We start from the raw sequence: 20,728 nt of genomic DNA, 5'->3' as shown, positions 1-20,728 counted from the left end.
GTAACGGATGGAAGCATATAGTGTCGAAGTTTTGAGGCAGTGAAGAACAAAGCCAAGCAAAGCTTCTCAATTGGTGAATATTGATTTCTGGAGGATTGAGGTGTCGGCTGAGATATAAAATAGCTTGTTCTCGCCCAACGTCAGTAACTTGCGCGAGGAGGCAGCCGATGGATTCTTCGGCCGCTGAAATGTAAAGCTTAAGGGGTTTATCGCGTCGAGGCTGTACGACGACAGGCGGAGTCGCAAGAGCAACCTTGATTTATGTAAAAGCCGCTTGATGTCCTTCATGCCATTCAAACTTGTCTGAGTCCTTAAGTTTCAAAAGTGTAGAGAATGCCGTCATTTTGCCAGTGAAATTAGCTATGAAGCGGCGAAGAAAATTTATTTTCCTCAGCAAAGACTGGAGTTGTTTTTTGGTCGTCGGGTGTGGAGCGTCAATAATCGCATGAGCTTTGTTCTCGTCTACCTCGATGCCGCGATGGTGGACAAGAAATCCTAAGAAGTTGTCGGCCGACACACCAAAGGCGCATTTGGCCAGGTTCATCTTAAGGTTATGTCGACGCATGCGAAGGAAAGCTTCTATGGTTGTGCCGATCAGGTCATGGAAAATAATGTTCATCGCACGTTGATATGTTGCACCAGCGTTTTTTAGACCAAATGGCATGACTACCCACTCATAGGTTCCAAGTGCCCCTGGGCATCGGAAAACAGTTTTATGAATATTGACCTCGGCAATAAAAATCTGGTTATAACCGGCATGTCCATCCATGAATGACAACATGTCATGATTAGCCGCGGCGTCGATTAGCAAATCTGAAATTGGCATGGGATATGCATCTTTAGGTGTTGCCATATTCAAATTTTAAAAATCAATGCAAATGCGTAGGGCCCTATTTTTCTTTAGGACTGGTATGATATTTGCCAGCCAGTCGATGTATCGAGCAGTTTGGATAAATCCAGCATTTAAAAGTCGAACAATTTCATCTTTAATATCGAGTTGTACGTCGGGGAGGTTGTCGAAACGGCTTGCATCCAGGTTTGATATGTAATTCATGCTCGATAAGGGTGCAGTCAAGGCCATGCATCTCATGGTAGCTCTACTCAAAACAGTCTTTAAACTCGTGAAGTAATTGATGGAGTTCAACTTTCATGTTATGGGGTAGTAATGCACTAATAAACAATGGCCAAGGATCGGCAACTGTTCCAACATTTATTTCCTCTAGAGGGTCCTTAACTTGGGGCCGACTGTCTTTGAGTTCGGCTGGTGCGGCCTGAACTTTGTTCAACGATAATACCGGGTCGTTATCTTCCTCGGCCAGAAATTCGATTAAGTTGATGCCCAAGTATGGATGTTTGGAAATAGCATACCAATGGGCCAGCAGGCGTTCCATCGTGAATGAAACCGCGGCCCGACACCTTTTGTTTTGGATGTCAGGCATCAGAGGTGGGGAGAAAATTGGCCAAACCGAGTCTCGCCGAATCCTGGTGGACAGTTTTAGCGTTTACCTCGATGGCTTTCTGGACTGATTTCTGAGTCGGCCGTCCATCTTCATTGAAACCTTGTAGGGTAATATAGCCGACGTGATCATCATAATAGCGGGCCTGAATCATGTTGGTTTCAAACGGCTGAGTATCAACTGGGTGGACCACGACCGATTTACCATCCTAAAAAATAAGGACTTGGTATAAAGAAGAAGGAATGCAATTCGTTTGATGAATCTAATCCCTACCAAGAAGAAGGAATGCATGTTTACCTCTAGAGGGAGTACTCCTTTGGTCTGAGACTTGTCACCGACAAAGCTACTCATGGTTATTCCTGAAGGAATGAGTTCGTCGGTGGATCGTCGTAATGCTTTCATGACGGATATAGGCATGATATTGACTGTTGCTCCGCAATCAACGAAAATCTTAGAGATTGGGTAGCCTTCAATATGGGCCGTGACATACAACGATTTTAAATGTTGAAGATTAGTTGAGGAAGAACAGGGAAACAAGATGTCCAAGGCTGTTTTAAGTTTATCGTCGTCGTTAGTTGACTCGTCTTCAATAGTAGTGACAAAATCAACTTGTGTTGCCTCCTCGGTGACCATATCACTGTCCAAGGAACTTGGTTGGTGCGTAGTCAGCTGAAATTCGGCAGGGAGAACATAAACCATGTTGGTTTCCATATTTTCAAGGACTGAAGGACCCATTGGATCATGGTCATCATCTTCCGGAATGGTGAAGACTATATCATCGTGTGTTGAAGCATTCCCGGCCGGCTCGCTGTGTGTCTCAACATATTTAGGCACTTGTGCCACATAATCTGACGTTGTATCTTGTTGACTGTCGTCTTCGGGCTTGCATGCATCTGGTGTCAGACTCTGCTCCTGTTGTATTTTGCGAGCTCGTTCCTCATAGGTGATCCGGGCATTCCTGGTGTCCAGGTAAGCGTCCAGATGTCCCACCGGTTCTGTCTCATCGGTCGTTAAACCGAACAAGGAGACGGTCGAAAAAACTTCGAAGTGATACCGAAGGTGTTGAAGGTCTTCAAGAGAAAAAGGGAGTTCGGCTGTGTCAATATCTGGCCTTCATTGTTGGATCAATGGTTTTTTGGATGATCTGCTCAGCATCGAGGCAAGTTAATGCCAGGTCAAGAGCTTATTGGCAGGTCTTGAGCAACCCATACAAGTCGTTGGCGGAATATTTCTTGTGAAATTCTTTCATATATTCTAATGATTCACCGAGAAATAGGGGGTGCAGATTCCTCCGAACTCTGATTAGTGGTTCTTTTGAAGGTAACAGGGGCAGTTGGCCTTCGACCTCTTTCTTAAATTGCTCGAAACGAGCTTTCATTTCCCCAGGCCGAAGAAGAAGTTTGATGCGCTTATCGGCTGCTTCAATGGTAGTTTCGAAGTCCCGATTGGTATCCTTTTGCCCTTGTAATTCAGCCATGATTGTTGGGGTTAGCCGATCATCTCCACTTCCTACCGTTTCTTTCGGCTGCCATTTAGTGGCTGAAACAGGCTGGGCCGCTTGCCGTTGAGCCAAGCAATCTATACACTGACGTCGACGTTTCTGAGATTTGGAGAGCCTGGTATACATGCCAGTGGGAGAATTGTAGCTGTACCAACGTTGGTCACGTGGTTCAGGTGGCCTAAAGGTTTTTTGATTTGCTGATGAGCTCGAACTACTGGAATTGAGGGAATAATAATCCTCGTTGTAAAACGGTGCGTCGAAATCAAAGCACCGTCCGACCGATGTAGGACCATCTGTCTGTTTCCTTGGGCCAAGCTTGTCGAATACTTTCTGGTGCTAACCTTCACTAGGTTCCTTTGAAGGTTTTGCCGTAATCGCCGGTTGGTGTTGTGATGTCGGCATCTGCATCGGAGGCAATTTCCTCTTGGGCTTAGTTAATACAACGCATGCCTTACAATTGCTACACAGAACTATCGGCCCGCCATTTCCATCTTCGCTGGAGTCTGACAAGGACTCGACTATGGTAGGTCCTGAGAGTTCGGTGGGTGGTGCATTAGAAAACAAGTCGATCTTGAGTCGAGGTTGGGAACCTTTTTTTAGGATATATGGTATTATTGGCCCGCCATTTTCTTCGTCGTTGTAGTTTGACATTGGTTCAACTATGGCCGGTCCTGACAGCTCGGTAGGTGGCGTGTTGGAAAATAGGTCGATCTTGAGTCGAGGCTGGAAGCTTTGCTTTCAGATGTGTTGTACTAGGGTAAATTCGACCTTCTCTTTTCCTTTGCTCTTGGGCAAACGGGAGTCTACCATGCCGACTGTCGCTGAAAGGAATGGATCCGTATCAATTGTCATGCGTTTTTCAAGAAACTTTAACTTGCATTTGTCAATCCAGCTCTGGATATCATCACGAAATATGACACAATTGTTTGTTGCATGCTTTGTCATGTTATGGTATTTGCAATATGTCCTTCCTTTAAGTTCTTCGACCTTGGGAATGTTATGCCCTGCTCGACATGCTGGGCTAATTCATACATATCCCGAAAGTTTTCCCTTAAAAATTTCTTTTTGTATTCTACATCGAGTCCATTCAAAGCAAGTCTAACAAACTCGACTTCAGGGAGAGGTACTCGGCACCAATTCCTGGCCGATTTAAATCTGGTAAGATAATCCATTGGTGACTCATCAGATGCCTGAGCCATCCTTGCCAACGAGGAAACTGACATTTCCATCCTTGGCCGATAAAATTACTCGTGAAATCTTTCGACCAATTCCTCCCAGCTTTGGATGGAATTAGGTGGGAGGTTGATATACCATGCAAATGCTGAACTTGTCAATGAAAAGTTGAACAGCCATAGCTTGTGAAAATCACTGTTGACATCTCCGCATTGCGCGGTGAAACAAGCCACATGTTCTAACGAGGATAAGGACGATTCTCCAGCGAAAATACTAAAATTTGGAATTTTGAAACCTTTAGGATATTTGAACTGTTCCACGTAAGCTGGATATGGATGGATGAATTTAGGTAACTTCGGCCTCTTTTTCATGGCCGAATCAATCATCCGCTAGACCTCGGTCATATTGATGGACGTTACTTCCACTCTCTGGTCAGGTTCATCTGTTCTGCTACTCGATCCTCTTTTTTTTTTCTAAGTCAATTGGCTTGAGCCGAGTAGGGATTGGCTCGGCCTGTACTATTGGTAACAGATTATTCCTTGGTGGAAATTGTTGGGAAAGATCGAATGACCTGTCGTCGCAGACCTTGCTAACCAGTATTTCAAGCAATCTGTTTTGTACCTCACTGGTACTGTGTATCATGTCGTGCAGTTTATCGATTCCTCAACTAAACGTATGTTTAACCGTCCGAGACTGTTCGTCAAGTCGTCTTCGAAGAAACGATCTCGTTGGTGGATCAGAGGCTTCACCACCATCTTCATCACAGTCCTCCACTATCCCTTCATTGAGAACGCATGTGTTTTTGTTAGGGATTTCTAGACTGCAAAGCTGACCGCCGAGACCAACTTCCTTTTCTCGGCGAGTCGCGCTTGTGGACTTAGGTGTCATGGCACTAAGGGGATTCTGTGCCTATGATACACTTTGTCCTATGTTCTGAATTGGCAAATTGGTTGTTGATTTTCCCATAATTGTTTTCTTTTTAACCGATCGTGTTTCAATTGGCATGAACTTCGTAGTTTTAGCATTGGGTCCCATTGGGCGTGCCAAAATGTTGACCCTAAAAACTACCAAGCCTACGTGGCGTGCAAGTCGAGTAATCTATAAGCTAACTAAGTCTTTTGGTTGAATGCGGAGCGTGCCAACTCGTCGACCGAGATCGGCTGAGGAGTAAAATTTGTTGATGTTAAAAAATTTGTTGATGTTGCGTTGGTGCATGGCTGACTTCTGCGTCTCGCGATTGCGATCAAGGAAGGAACACGTCTCGGCCTCTTAGGTTCTCGAACTTGAAGACAAGGCTATTATTCTTACGCAGTTCACAAATCGTCGTCGTCGGATTCGGTCACAGTGATGGTATTCGTCAGAGTAAACTCACGCCGAATCAACACCAAAGTGTAAGGGCACAAATACTCAAAGCGGATATATGTCTTAACAACAAACGTGGTTCGGCCGTCGGAATGTCGAACTCTAAATCCCACTTGAGAGTATCCAATCATAAACTAACTCGGCGTGCAATGTGCCGAGCCTAATAAACTGTAACACCTCACTTTGCCGAGAAGGCTAATGAGATGACCTCGACCAATAACGATTCGGAAATCCTTCTCTACCGAGACTTGGATAGATAACCAATCACCCTCGACGCAGTGTTGTCTATGCCGACTGAAGATGCTACGAGACCGGTTGGTTCTACGGTGACAGTGCTATCTATGCCGACTGAAGATATCACCGGTTGCCTTCATAGTGTTATTTATCTAAACTGAAGGTGTGTCGGCGAAAAAAGAAAAGGAAAAAAGTCTCAAGGTTGTTGAGAGAATTTGCGCAGGGTAGTTGTGTGTTGAATTGAGAGGAGGTTGAACGATGCACATCCTCCTCTATTTATAGCATCAGGTACTTTCTAGATCAAGTTAAAACCCTACTCGGATTAGGACTTCTTATTCTAATCAAACACTATCTCGACCAGTCCTATTTTCACTATGACCTTGAACCCAGTCCTTTATCAAGCCGGATTCACTTCCGGGTTATCAATATCTATAACTTGCCGAGACTCCTTATTGCGCTAGGATTCAATTACTCGTCTCGCAGCATGACTTGGCCGACCTAGGTTAGGAAGCTTATGAACTAAATGATCCACGGTAACCTTTTCGTAAGGCCTTCAGGGCCGAGAATAAATTTCGGCCCAAACCAATATTTTGGGCCCAAACAATATCTCATTCATCATTGCTAGTATATAAGTCGGAGTCACCTCTAGTGACCTGTACGACTGTACTCATATCTCATCAATTATTGTTAGCACATAAGTCGGAGTCACCTCTAGTGACCTGTACGACACAATGCTTGCACACGAGTCGGAACCACTGTAGTGGTCTGTACGACAGGACTGGGTGTAAATGAATATGCTCAAGTGCTACGATCACATGAAGAGTCACCTACATGTCGGAACCACCTATAGTGGTCTGTACGACATGCCTGTTCACCTACCTTGAATTCAAGGTGAGCGTATGGTGCATGAGGTGAACATTATGTGAAGGATTGTGCCCTGGCCACGGGCGGGAGCACCAGGGTGCAGGTTTATGAGCTTTAAATGCATCTAATACAACATGTACGACTCATAAGCAACCTGTACGACAATGCCGAAGTTGCCTACTATTGCAACCTGTACGACAGAGTCGGAGTTGCTTAAAACATAAATGTAGTCATACCAAATCCCCATCAATTCAACTAATACCGTATACTTACCTGAACTTACCTGAACTTACCTATGTGTCCTGCGTTCACCTTTGCTTTTCAGAGCGTTCACAATAATTATGTGCAAGGAATATACATATGGATATACCAGGATGTAAGTCTGAACTTTAACCATATCATAATATTTCCAGATATATAAATATATAAACAAATGGTCTAGAATGCATAAACTGTAATGCCCCATTCCCAAACTATTTACTTTTGAGAGTAATCATCGATGATAAGCCTAATTAGACACTAGCTAAATTAACTATCAATTAATTCCCTTTCCTTACTTCAATTTCTTGATTATTCACACAATGATTTATGATCGACATTTAACCACTAAAACATAGGGTCAAATCTTATACTCTTTCCACCAATGTCCCTCAAACTACTCAATTTCCCAAACTAGACTATTGTCTCGATTATTTGTTCTCATTTATTATATGGCTGCATCTAACGTCTTGTTAGACTGCCTACGGACCCTAAACAAGGATCAAGCCATTCGTAGTTCACAATAGTATTTCAAAGCATTCATAGTAATCATAAGCAATAATCAATTTATAAACATTTATGGAATTGTCAATCATATATATATATATATATATATATATATATATATATATATATATATATATATATATATATGTAATATACAGTAGAAAGGAAAAGACCCACTCACCTGAGGTCCGCGCTACGATTCCTTAGCATGCATATCGAGACATCACAACCATCGTCGCCTATAACCAATTATAGAATCACATCTCAGAGTTCTAACCGATAAAATACATAATTTACATAAAACATATCCTCAAAGACCTTCAAGAATAATTTGAGACCTATTGACCAAGAGTCAACCGTCGATCGAAGATCGACGGTTGGGTCCATAACCCTGTATAACCTGATTTGGAAGATCCACTCATCAGATTTCCAATCCGCAACTTCCAAAGATCCAAATTATGCTTCTAGAATAACAAACTAAAGTTTCATTACGATTCAACGGTCGGATCTCCGCCAATTGCCCAAAACCAAGTGGCGGTTAACATTTATTTTATAAACTTACAAATCCAATTCAGAAAGTTTCGTACGTCAGATTCCTGATCTGTAAGTTTCTATGGTTCTCAAATATTACGTACTATAACATATTAAAGTTTAGTGACGATCCAACGGTCGGATCGTTGATTCATATAATAACCTATTAACGTAAAGTAGAGAATTTAGATTCCAACAATCAACCTATGTCATACAACTACCAAAACTGAACTTGTTGATGCACAAAACCGGAGGGGTCTTGGAACAACGTAAATCTGACCGTGAATCTGTAAGAAAGTAAATAACACAAGATGTATCGTGGTTCACTCCAATGTTTGGGCTACGTCCACACTGATATTGTATTTCTCTGAGAGGATTATGAGGGAGAGAGCCTCTGTAATGTGAGCGTGAGAGCCTAGCTCTGAATATGAGAAGGGATGTGAGGATGATGAGTCCCTTTTATAGAATAAGGGCTCCTCACTTATTACATATTTGCCCATTCCTTTATTACATAATTACATTTGAGTCCCTCGAGTGTTTATACGAGGTCTAAATACGGAGGCCCTAAGTATGGTATAAACAGTAGTCCCCCAAGTCTTCAGTCAAGATAGTCTTTTGGCTGGAGATTTGAAATTCAGTCCATGTGTGGGCTGAAGTAACTAGATGTCATCTAGAACTGATACTCGATATGAGGCGGTGCCCAATCTGAAATGATGCTCAACTAGAAGTAGCACATGTTGCGAGGCTGCTCTGCTTGTGGCTTATGTTGCCTTGGTTGGCTCAGCTTGTGGCGTTTGAAGGTGAGGGAGTCCCTTTTATAGAATAAGGGCTCGCTCCTCAATACATGAATGATGGGCTAGAGTTGATGCTCTCTAATGATGGTGAGGGAGTCCCTTTTATAGAATAAGGGCTCGCTTCTCAATACATAAGTGATGGGTTAGGAATGATGCTCACGGCAAGGTAGTTGCTCAGCTGGCGGCGATCCTCTATAATGATGGTGAAGGAGTCCCTTTTATAAAATAAGGGTTTGCTCCTCAGTACATGAATAATGGGTGCTCTCTAATGAAAGTGAGAGAGTCCCTTTTATAAAATAAGGGTTCGCTCCTCAATACATAAATAATGGGCTAAGTCCCCCAAGTATTTTTTTATGAGGCCCAATATATGGTACATAGTGTAGTCCCCCAAGTCTTCAGTCAATAGGGTCTGTTGGCTGGAGACTTCAAATTGAATCCATGTATGGGCCGAAGAGGCGGTATTTGTATACCCTACACTGAAGCTTTGTAGGTGAAGCTTTGCAAGTGAAGCTTTGAAGCTAGAGCTCTGTAAATGAAGCTTTCGAAGCTAGAGCTTTGTAAATGAAGCTTTTGAAGCTAGATTGACATGAGTGATGCTCATGAATGTTTATGTTGATTGACATGAGTGATGCTTATGGATGTTGACATGAGTGATGCTCATGAATGTTGACATGAGTGATGCTCATGAATGTTGACATGAATGATGGTCATGAATGTTTATGTATAGTGATGCTCATGAATGTTTATGTATGATTGACATGAGTTATGCTCATATATAATTTTGGAGTACTGGACGTACTTTTGATCACCTGGTGGGTGTTAATAGCGGCAGGCTGCTGAATAATTTTGGAGTATTGGGCGTACTTTTGTTCACCTGGTTGGTGATAATAGCGGCAGACTGCCGAATAATTTTGGAGTACTAGGCGTACTTTTGATCACTTGGTTGGTGATAATAGCGGCAGGTTGCCGAATAATGTTGGAGTACTGGACGTACTTTTGATCACCTGGTTGGTAATAATAGCGGCAGGGCGCCGAATAATTTTGGAGCCATAAGGCGTGGCTCTTTTGGCCATATGGGCCTTGGCCCTCCCCCTAACAATCCAACACATTATTTTGGGCTTGCCCTTTTTTTTTATTTTTTTTATTACCCTCTGATAGGGTTTATACAAATGTCTCCGAAAGATAAGAAAAATAAATCACATCATTCAAAAATAAATCCGACCCTTTGCTCAATAGGTCACCCCCATAATGCCATCACCACTGCAATTATGTTTGCGTTTTTTTTTTATCTTCTTTTGCTTTTGTTTTTCTGCTTTGCTTTTGTTTGTTTGTTTGTTTGTTTTTTTTTTTTTTTTTTTTTTTTTTTTTTTTTTTTTTTTTCTTTTGCTTTCCATCGCACTCTCTCTGTCTCTTCACCTGGCAGACAAAAGGAATCATAATAATAGGAAGCTTATCTTTTGCTTTTCTTCTTTTCTCTTTTCCTTTTTCTTTTCACTTTCCACTGCACCTCTGTCTCTGTCCTTGATCCGTAAGGCCAAGTGGTGTGCAATGTTGGCTCATGCACTGTCTCCGTTAATAACCTTGTTGAGGGCGGCCCAGCAGTCTTCATAGGTGATGGGGAGTGGGTACTCAGGGGCTAATCTATAATTTACTAAAATTGCGATGGCGTTGGCTTGTGCAACAAGGTTGTTGAAGCTGGTGTGGTAATACGGGTCGGTGGCTGAGGATATTCAGAAGGCGCCACCATGGAGGTATACGACTAGGGGGAGTTTTGTGCCAAGTTTGGTGGTGATGGGTCGGTACAGTTGGGCTGAGACGCCGGTTTAGGGTAAGATGACGATGTTTTTGGATAAAACTCCGGTTTCGGGGTCTAAGCCGGGAGGAGCGACTTGGGTTCCGGCGAGTCTGTCGATTGTGCCATCTTTGAGGACCCGAAGGTATGGAAATACTTCGAGTAACACTTTTGGTGAGGTGGTTGCAGCCATTTGTACGAAAGAGAAATAAGGAGAAGAGGAGGAGGAGGACAGGGGTGTCGGTGAACGTGAATCCCCTTTGGGTTTGTAGATGGGATCTGGATCTCGAGTTTGTAGATAGGATCTGGATCTCGAATTTATCCAAAGAAGTCAAAAGCAATTCCCTTTGGGTTGGTAGGAGGTAAGACTGATTGGGATGGAGAGGCCGCAAGAGGTGTCGATGTGACTTGACCCTCTATAGGGTTGTTGACAGGTGTCGGTGTCACTAGCTGGTTGACAAGACAGGACTTTCGCAGTTGCAGAGCTTGAACTGGGCTGCCCAATCTGATGAGAGGTTACCACCGGAGGAGTTGTTGGTGGCAGGTGCAGAGCACTGCCAAGAGGTTCTGAGCTTACTTTCTCTCTCTAGCTTTGGTTCGGCTTGGATTTTCTTCTCCCTCATCCTCCTCCTTGTATCTCCTTATTTCTCAGTTGGGGTTTTTTTTTTCTCTGGCCCTTGATGTTTACAGAGGACAAAAACCGAGTGATGAGAGAGAGAGTGTGTGTGTCTGTGTCTCTGTAGGTTTTGCAGATTCACGGCGGAGGTGAAAAAAATGAAAAAGAAACGATATAGCCTTTTTGTGTCGATTTCCCACAGACGGCGCATAGCCTTTTTGTGTCGATTTCCCACAGACGGCGCCAAATGTTGATGCACAAAACCGGAAGGGTCTTGGAACAATGTAAATCCGACCGTGATTCTGCAAGAAAGTAAATAACACAAGATGTATCGTGGTTCACCCCAATGTTTGGGCTACGTCCACACTGATATTGTATTTCTCTGAAATGATTGTGAATGAGAGAGCCTCTATAATGTGAGAGTGAGAGCCTAGCTTTGAATATGAGAGGGGATGTGAGGCTTGCCCCCATTGTGAGGATGAGGAGTCCCTTTTATAGAATAAGGGCTCCTCACTTATTACATATTTGCCCCTTCTTTTATTACATAATTACATTTGAGTCCCCCGAGTATTTATACGAGGTCTAAATACGGAGGCCCTTAGTATGGTATAAATAGAACTCAAGGCATTTAATTAGCCTAAGAATAACATTGACGGCCCCCTGGCCACACGCCGCCGCACCAACCGTCGCGGGTGGTGGTCGGCCGCCCCCGTTCACCGGAAAATTCAACTATTTCTAAAAATTCTCAAAAATTATAGAAATGAAGATCTCAAAGAATAGAGCAAACTTTATACCTGTTGCCAAGGCCAATTTGGCCTGGAAAGGCCCCAATTTCATCAAACCCATTGGAAAACCCTAGTATTTGGGTGGCTTCAATTCTCGCTCCTCGGTGTTCCACCGCCCCTATAACTGATTGGACTCTGTTCAAGGGCTCAAGGGAAGTCTAATGGTGGTGGAGATCGAGGAAATTAATTTCAGAAATGATGGATTTCACCACCATACAACGTGCACCCTTCCGGTGCTATCTCACGAAAACGTGATCAATTCGTGTAGATTTATGGCTGAATATGGAAGAGGAGATGATGCTGAGTTGATTCCAGGTGGTGGGTGGCTGGAATTCACCGGAAGAATGGTGCAAAACCATCGGAAAATCACATGGGGTGGCTGGGTATTGAAACGGGTCGCGCGGGTCGAAGGGGAACCCAGCCTGTTCCTCTCCTTCTTTCCTTCCTCCTTTCCCCTCCTTTCCCTTCTCTGATTCGTCCCTCACTTCTCTCTTCTTTCTGGTTGGCCCAACACCTTCCTCTCTCCTGTTCCGATTGGGCAGCTCTGCCCATTCTCTTTCCTTCTATGTTTTTTCCTCCTCCCGACACCTTCGTCTTTCTTTTTCCCCTAATTCTAACAACAACTAATAAAATAATAATACTTCTCAATATATACATATAAAAATATATATATATATATATAAATAGTAACCAAAATAAAAGTACTTCTCGGTTTAGAGTTCTGTAGAACTTTAACCGTAACTCCAAATCCTCTTTTGCTTGCGTCTACAAGCCCGCGCTGTCGAATACTTCAGGGATACGCTAAAGCAAAATTTCATACACCTCACTATACACTGATCAACAAAAATCAAAACCCTTGCCTCTAAGGGCACTTTCGTAAAATCATGCCTTTAAAATTCATAAAATCGTAAAATTAGGGGCGAGCTGTCACACATTTAATATGCTGGCATTAAATAGAGTTTAGGGACTAAAATCAAATTTTAATCTTGTATAAGACATTTTTTTCTAAACTTCATCTTATTTAAGGATTAAAATCTAGTTTTCTATTATTAGAATTGAAAGGTAGTTTGTGTGACTTGGAAAGTTCACACGGCTTACAAAACGCCTTACTTAAGGTAGATAAAGAACCTAAAGATAATTTAGAGAAAACTTCAGAAGACGGATGACCAAGACGAGAGTGCCACAAGGAGGAAGAGACAGCAGAGAAGATGGGGGGACGAGACGGAGTATAGGTGACCCTTATAGGATCCCTGAAACAACAGAAAACTAGTGTAAAAATAAAAAAATTACTTGACCAAAATGATGAATAGTAACATGTACGAAATTAACTTTACTAAACTGAGAAGCAGACAAAAGATTTTTCTTAAGAGATGGAACATGTAAGACATTATTCAATGTGAGCTGACGAGAACCTAAAGAGGAAGAGAGCATGTGGGTAATAGGAATAGAAGCCCCGTTACCAACGAGAACAGATTTGTTACTAGTGTAGGGAGACGGGTCATGAAGTGCGGCACCGTTATTATGTAACCGGAGGAGCAAGATGAGGACAAGCAGAGATACGGTGGCCGGGAGAGTTGCAAAAATTGCACCAAAAACCACCGCGACCTTGGTTGAATCGGTGCTGACCACCACGGCCTTGATTGTATCTGTGCCTAATGAAATTGGCTCCACGCGGGTGATAAGCTCATATTTATATATATTTTACATCAAATTCACTTGTCTTTTCTTAGTTAGTTCCTTATATTTTTGAGCTATTTACTTTGTTTTTGTGTTTAGTAGGATTTGTCAAGCAAAGAAAAGAAAAATAGCACAAGTTGGATATTAAGTGACAAATTCGTCAAAACTGCCTGTGCAGGTCAGCTGACTTTGGAAGCAAGTTACGAACAGCTCAGAATGAATTAGAGAATGAGCCTTATATGCTTAGAAAGCTACGGATGTCTATTTTCTGGATCATTTCGCGGATTGTTAATATCATTTTTGTAGAAGAAGTTATGGCCATTTTAACACTGAAAGGTTTCCAAGACGCTGTGCAGTTTGTAACTGCATTGAAGGCAATAAATCCAATAAAACTTGCAGCCAAGAACAAGCCAGCTGACATCTCCTCAAATATCAGATGAAATGGAATTAAAGATGAGGATTAAGTGGGAGTAATTGGCATAAAGTTTGCCCAAAGAGTTACAATTGTTTTACAATTTCCTCTCACTTATTGTCATCACTAAATAGCTGTTAGTGGGGTGAGTTATGGAGCAGAAATGGGGCAGCAAGCATGGGCATAAAGGCTGCAGGTTGCAGCAGTAAAGGAGAGTTCTTGAGAGAAAAAAAGATAGAAAAAAAAGGAAGGAAAGGAAGGAAAAAAAAGCAAGGCTGCTGCGTTGAGAAAGGAAGGAAAGGAAGGAGGAAATCTTGGCATTCTCTTCTCTCGGTTTTATCTTCTCAAACTCATGTCTTTCTTTTGGTTTATTTTGAGAACTATGTGTAACTAATTTTTTAGAGGTTAGGGGCTGTTTTGAAGCCCCGAATATGATTGCAATTTTGTTATGACATTTCGCTAAATTATTTTTATGAATGGATGAAACTTGGTTCACTACTTGTCTCATTGATGAATTCTTTATTTGTTTTCTATGGATGCATGCGTAGTAAGCATATATAGGATTCTAATGCTATGAGTATGTGTGTGCCTGCCCTTGTCGAATGAGGACCTACATATGTTCTAAAGTAGTACTTGTTAATTGCGTTTAACATGTGAACCAATTTCTAGGATAAGTAAGACAACACCAGTACTTACGATGCCTTGTGATGACTCAAACTCTTTTCGTTCTTAATGATTTCTACTTGTTAAATCTATGAACACGCCATTCTAGATTGCATGCTAGGGACTAAGTTAAGTTGAAAACGCCATTCTCTTAACATACTACGTAAGAAAGAGTAATAGGTTGAGTTCTAACATTGAGCCAACTTGAGCATCTTCATCCGGAAATAAAAGAAATTTGAATGAAACATAACATGTTTGCATGATTATTTGGTGGTGGATAGCAATACCCCTAACTTGTTTTTCTTAATTTGTGAACTACTTAAAATTTGTTTCTATCCTGTTTTTGTTCGATTTAATTTAAATAGCAAATCAACTCCAAAAATCCCAAAAATTTGTGTAAGTGTAGCTTTGTGTGTCTAGTATCTACATATAAAATTTCATAGACTTTAGATATGTATAAGTCAGTCTAATAATTATTTTTCGGTGGCTGGTCAGTAGGGACAGCAACCCAGTTTTTGTGACATTTTAGGTAGTTAGATAAAACAATCTTCTACGGGAAAGACCCTTATTTTCATATGCTACAATTGACAAATCTTAGTGTTAATAAGGAAAATCAATAGGACATTTGTGTGCTACTTTGTGGTGTGCTTTTAATCCTATCAAATTTTTAGCGCCGTGTCGCTGGGGATTGTTATTTTTAATTACTTATTTTTCTGTTGTTTTCTTTTCTTGTCTCATTAGTGTTTTTGTTTTTGTTTTTATTTCAGGTATTCTTCGTAGTATATGCATACTCGAAGCTCCAAGAGCATTGATCTAGCTTCGTATGATCCTGAGCTTGAACGAACACTTCAAAAGCTTCAGGGAAAAATCAAGCCGAAGCGTGCATCGGTGTCCTTACCACCATCTTCTCCACTACTTTTGAGTTCTGAAGAGGAGGAAGAACCACAAGAAGGCATGGTTGATAACCGTACTTTGAGGGAGTTGGCAACGCTGAATACGGATCAACAACCATTGTGCATCACCTATCCAAATGCAGACGGAGGATTTGAGCTCAAGTCCGGCATGATTCACTACTTGCCTAAGTTCCATGGCTTCTCAATAGAGGATGCCAACAAGCATCTCATGGAGTTTCACGTGGTATGCTCAGGAATGAGACCAGCAAATGTGGATGAGGAGCAAGTCAAGTTGAGGGCATTCCCATTTACATTAGAAGCCAAGGCAAAGGAGTGGCTTTACAATTTACCTCCGGGATCAATGAACACATGGAACCAGGTGAAGCAAGCATTTTTTTAGCAATATTTTCCGGCCACAAAAGCTGCAAGCATAAGGAAAGACATATGTGCAATCCGACAACAACATGGAGAGCCCTTTGGAGATTACTATGAGCGATTCACAGATTTGGTTGCATCTTGTCCTAATCAACAAATTTCAGAGCATCTTTTAATACAGTATTTTTATGAAGGATTATGTGGTATTGATCGTGTAATGCTTGATGCAGCAAGTAGAGGAGCATTCATGGACAAGACACCAATAAATGCTAAGGCATTATTAAAGAACATTGCTGACAATACACGACAATTTGGAGGGAGAAATGAGCTACCTCTTAAGAAAGTTAACGAGGTAAGTGCTAATTCTAGTATTGAATTACAATTAGCTAACTTGACTAATCTTGTGCAACAGGTTATGGTGGCTCCAAAACAGGTGTGTGGTGTATGTTCAATGATGGGACATGCCACGGACATGTGCCCTTCGTTGATGGATCAAGGTGGTCTTGAGCAAGCTAATGCGTTAGGAGGATTTCAAGGGCAACAAAGGCAAAAGTATGATCCATTTTCCAACAACTATAACGCAGGATGGCGCGATCATCCACACTTAAAGTGGAACAATCAAGACAACGGACAACAATCTGTTCCCAACAACTATAACCGTCCGCCTGGCTTTTTTCAAGCAAGACCACAGGCAACATTTCAGCCTCAACAACAACAAGCTCCAAGTAAGTCTCTTGAGGATTTAATTGCTTCTTTAGCTAACTCTACTCAATCTCATCAACAGAAAACAGACAAAGCAATTGAAAACCTTGAGCGCCAAATGAGTCAGTTAGCAAGTTTGATGGGGTAACAACACCAACCAGGAAGGTTGCCTAGCCAAACCGTGGTGAATCCAAATGCGGAGCAGATGAATGTTGTGACTTTAAGGAGTGGAAAAGAAGTTTTTGAGCAGCCGAGGATGCAAAAGAGGACTAGAAAAGACACAATTGAACAAGGGGAGCTACAAACCAAGAATCTTGGGCAAGATGAAGCTTCAACAGAAACTGAAAAGTCTCATAAAGATACAGAATTGAACAAAAACGATTCTGATAAGGTAAGTAAAGAAGTTCAAAATTCATTTAACTCATGTGTCCCTATTCCTTTTCCTCGTAGGTTTATGAAGTCTAAGAAAGAGCAAACTGATAAGGAAATCTTGGATACTTTCCGGAAAGTCCAAGTGAACTTACCTCTTTTAGATGCCATAAAACAAGTGCCCAAGTATGCAAAGTTCCTTAAAGAGCTTTGTACGAACAAGAGGAGATTCAATAATCAAGAAACTGTGGCATTAAGCGAGGAAGTATCAGCTGTTTTGCAGAGAAAGCTGCCACCGAAGTTGAAGGATGCCGGTAGCTTTACCATTCCATGTGTAATCGGAGGGAAAGAGTTTGGGAGAGCATTGTGTGATTTGGGGGCATCCATTAATCTGATACCATATTCAGTGTATGAGTCATTGAACCTTGGAGACTTGAAGGAAACAAAGGTAGTAATCCAGTTGGCAGATCGTTCAAATAGATATCCCAAAGGCCTATTGGAGGACGTACTTGTGCAAGTGAATGAGCTTATTTTTCCCGCTGACTTTTTTGTTCTTGAGATGGAGCATGACCCTATGCCTACTGCACTTCCTCTTATATTGGGAAGACCATTCCTTAAAACGGCGTGTACGAAGATTGATGTCTACGATGGTACCTTAACCATGGAAATTGATGGAGAAAGTGTCAAGTTCAAAATCATCAATGCTATGAGGTACCCTAGTGATTTAGAATCTTGTTTGTCTATTGATGCGTTTGACTATTTTGTGCAGGATTGTTTTAATGAAGGTGTGGGACAAGATAATTTAGAAAAGGCGTTAGTGCATAGCATTACACATGGAAATTTTAATTATTCAGAGCACATTGAAGAAGAATTAATCCAAACAGTGGCCTCTCTTGAGTCTCTTTCGCCAATTCGTGGTAAGTGTTCTTCCTATTTTATTTCTCTTCCTACTTCTAACGAAAAAAACTCTTCCTTCTGTGATTCAGGCACCTAAATTGGAGCTTAAACCGATCCCTGAACATCTGAAGTATGCATTTTTGGGAGAGGATGAAACATTACTCGTCATCATATCGTCACAACTCACAGCAGAAGAGGGGGAGAAACTGATCCGGGTACTGAAGGATCACAAAACTGCCATAGCTTGGACCATTGCAGATATCAAAGGTATAAATCCAGCTACATGTATGCATAGGATTCTGCTGGAAGAAGGTGCAAAACCAACTAGGGAAGCTCAACGCCGTTTGAACCCACTCATGATGGAGGTCGTTAAGAAAGAGGTTATCAAACTTCTTGATGTTGGCATCATATATCCTATCTCGGACAGCAAGTGGGTGAGCCCTGTTCAAGTAGTTCCGAAGCGATCTGGAGTCACAGTTGTTAAGAATGAAGCTAGTGAGCTAGTGCCTACACGTGTGCAAAATAATTGGAGAGTCTGTACAGACTATCGGAAGATAAATAGCACCACACGCAAGGATCACTTTCCAGTTCCGTTCATTGATCAAATGTTAGAAAGGTTAGTTGGTCATTCTCATTATTGCTTTCTTGATGGCTATTCTGGATATAATCAGATTGCAGTTGCTCCGGAGGATCAAGAAAAGACGACTTTCACATGTCCATTTGGCACATTTGCATATCGAAGGATGCCGTTTGGACTTTGCAACGCCCCCGCCACATTTCAAAGGTGTATGGTAAGTATCTTTTCTGATATGATTGAGAAAATAATTGAAGTGTTCATGGATGATTTTTCAGTTTATGGTGATTCTTTTGATACATGTCTACATAATCTGTCCCTAGTTTTAAAACGTTGTCAAGAAACTAATCTAGTGTTAAATTGGGAAAAATGTCATTTCATGGTCTCGCATGGATTAGTTCTAGGGCATATCATATATGAAAAGGGAATTGAAGTTGATAAATCTAAAGTAGAACTTGTTAGTTCTTTACCCATCTCTACTACTGTCAGGGAGGTTCGTTCTTTTCTTGGACATGCAGGTTTCTACCGTAGGTTTATGAAGGACTTCTCAATGATTTCTAGACCCTTGTGCCGTTTACTTCAAAAAGATGTAACATTTGATATGAATGAAGAGTGTGTGGTAGCATTCAACAAGCTTAAGGAGTTGTTATCCACGGCTCCTATGATCATGCCACCAGATTGGAGTTTACCTTTTGAGTTGATATGCGATGCTTCAGACTATGCTGTTGGTGCAGTTCTAGGGCAGCGTGTCAACAAAGTGCCACATGTCATCTATTATGCATCTCGAACACTGAATGATGCACAGTTGAATTATTCAACAACAGAGAATGAGCTTCTAGCTGTTGCATTTGCTTTAGAAAAATTTAGATCTTATCTGATTGGGACTAAAGTTATTGTGTTTTCTGACCATGCAGCTTTGAAGTATCTACTCACAAAAAAAGATGCAAAATCACGACTCATTCGATGGATACTTCTGCTTCAAGAGTTTGACTTGGAGATCAAGGATAAGAAAGGGAGTGAGAATGTTGTAGCAGATCATCTTAGCCGACTTGTGCATTCAAACACAGAGGAAGATCTCATCCCTTTACGTGAAAGTTTTCCGGATGAGCAACTGTTTTCATTAAAGATTACTGACCCTTGGTATGCAGATATTATCAATTATAAGGTCATCAAAAAGATTCCGGATGATTTTACACGTGCTCAAAAAGATAAGCTTGTCAAAACCGCCAAATACTACGAGTGGGATGATCCTTATTTGTGAAAATATTGCACTGATCAATTGATTAGAAGGTGTGTCCCCGAATCTGAGTTTAAATCTATTCTAACTTTTTGTCATTCTTATGCATGTGGTGGCCATTTTGGAGCAAAGAGGACAGCCCTGAAGGTGTTAGAGAGTGGTTTTTATTGGCCTAGTTTGTTTAAGGATGCGTACGAGTTTTGTGCAACATGTGATCGTTGTCAACGAACAGATTTTATTAAGAGTAACATCTTTGCAAGATTTGGGATACCTAGAGCAATCATTAGCGATGGAGGGAGTTATTTTTGCAATCGAACATTTGAAGCGTTGCTTAGGAAGTACAATGTCACACATAAGGTGTCTACACCTTATCATCCACAAACTAGTGGTCAAGCAGAAATATCAAACCGTGAGGTGAAACAGGTTTTGGAGAAAACTGTGAGTCTTAGTAGGAAAGATTGGAGCATGCGCTTGAATGATGCATTGTGGGCTTATAGGACTGCTTATAAGACTCCTATTGGAATGTCCCCATTTCGGTTAGTTTATGGGAAACCATGTCATCTTCCAGTAGAGTTAGAGCACAAAGCTTATTAGGCGATCAAAGCCTACAACATGGACATGAGTGTTGCTGGACAACAGAGGAAGCTTCAATTGAATGAGTTAGACGAAATCCAGAATGATGCATACGAGTCTAGTCGAATATACAAGGAGAAATCAAAGGCATTTCATGACAAGATGATATCAAGGAAGAGCTTTTCCATTGGACAAAAAGTTCTTCTATTTAATTCTCGCCTTCGGTTATTTCCAGGTAAACTTCGTTCTTGATGGGTTGGTCCATTTGTTATAACTAATATTTTTCCTCATGGTGCAGTGGAAATCCAAAGTGCAAAGACCGGAAACATGTTCAAAGTGAATGGGCATAGACTCATGCCATATTATGAGTCTTTTGCGAAGCATGATGTGGAGGTTGTACCCCTCCAAGAACCATCTCCCCTTGGATGATTACTCTTGGTACAGTCCGGCTGCGGACGTAAAAGCAAGCGCTTATTGGGAGG

At 41.6% G+C, this 20,728-nt stretch overlaps 1 protein-coding gene across 1 annotated transcript; it reads left to right on the top strand.

Moving 5' to 3' along the window:
* Window positions 1-20,285: 20,285 nt before the first annotated feature.
* On the top strand, window positions 20,286-20,675 carry LOC126609339 (uncharacterized). The gene is made up of 2 exons (XM_050277276.1): window positions 20,286-20,481; window positions 20,545-20,675. Exons 1-2 carry the CDS (start codon window positions 20,286-20,288, stop codon window positions 20,673-20,675), a joined length of 327 nt encoding a protein of 108 aa, XP_050133233.1.
* The last annotated feature ends 53 nt before the right edge of the window (window positions 20,676-20,728 follow it).

This window comes from Malus sylvestris, chromosome 16 (assembly GCF_916048215.2).
Source record: "Malus sylvestris chromosome 16, drMalSylv7.2, whole genome shotgun sequence".
Classification (NCBI taxonomy): Eukaryota; Viridiplantae; Streptophyta; class Magnoliopsida; order Rosales; family Rosaceae; genus Malus; species Malus sylvestris.
The sequence above is the reverse complement of the archived record's forward strand: the minus strand, read 5'-3'. Positions and strand labels throughout refer to the sequence as shown.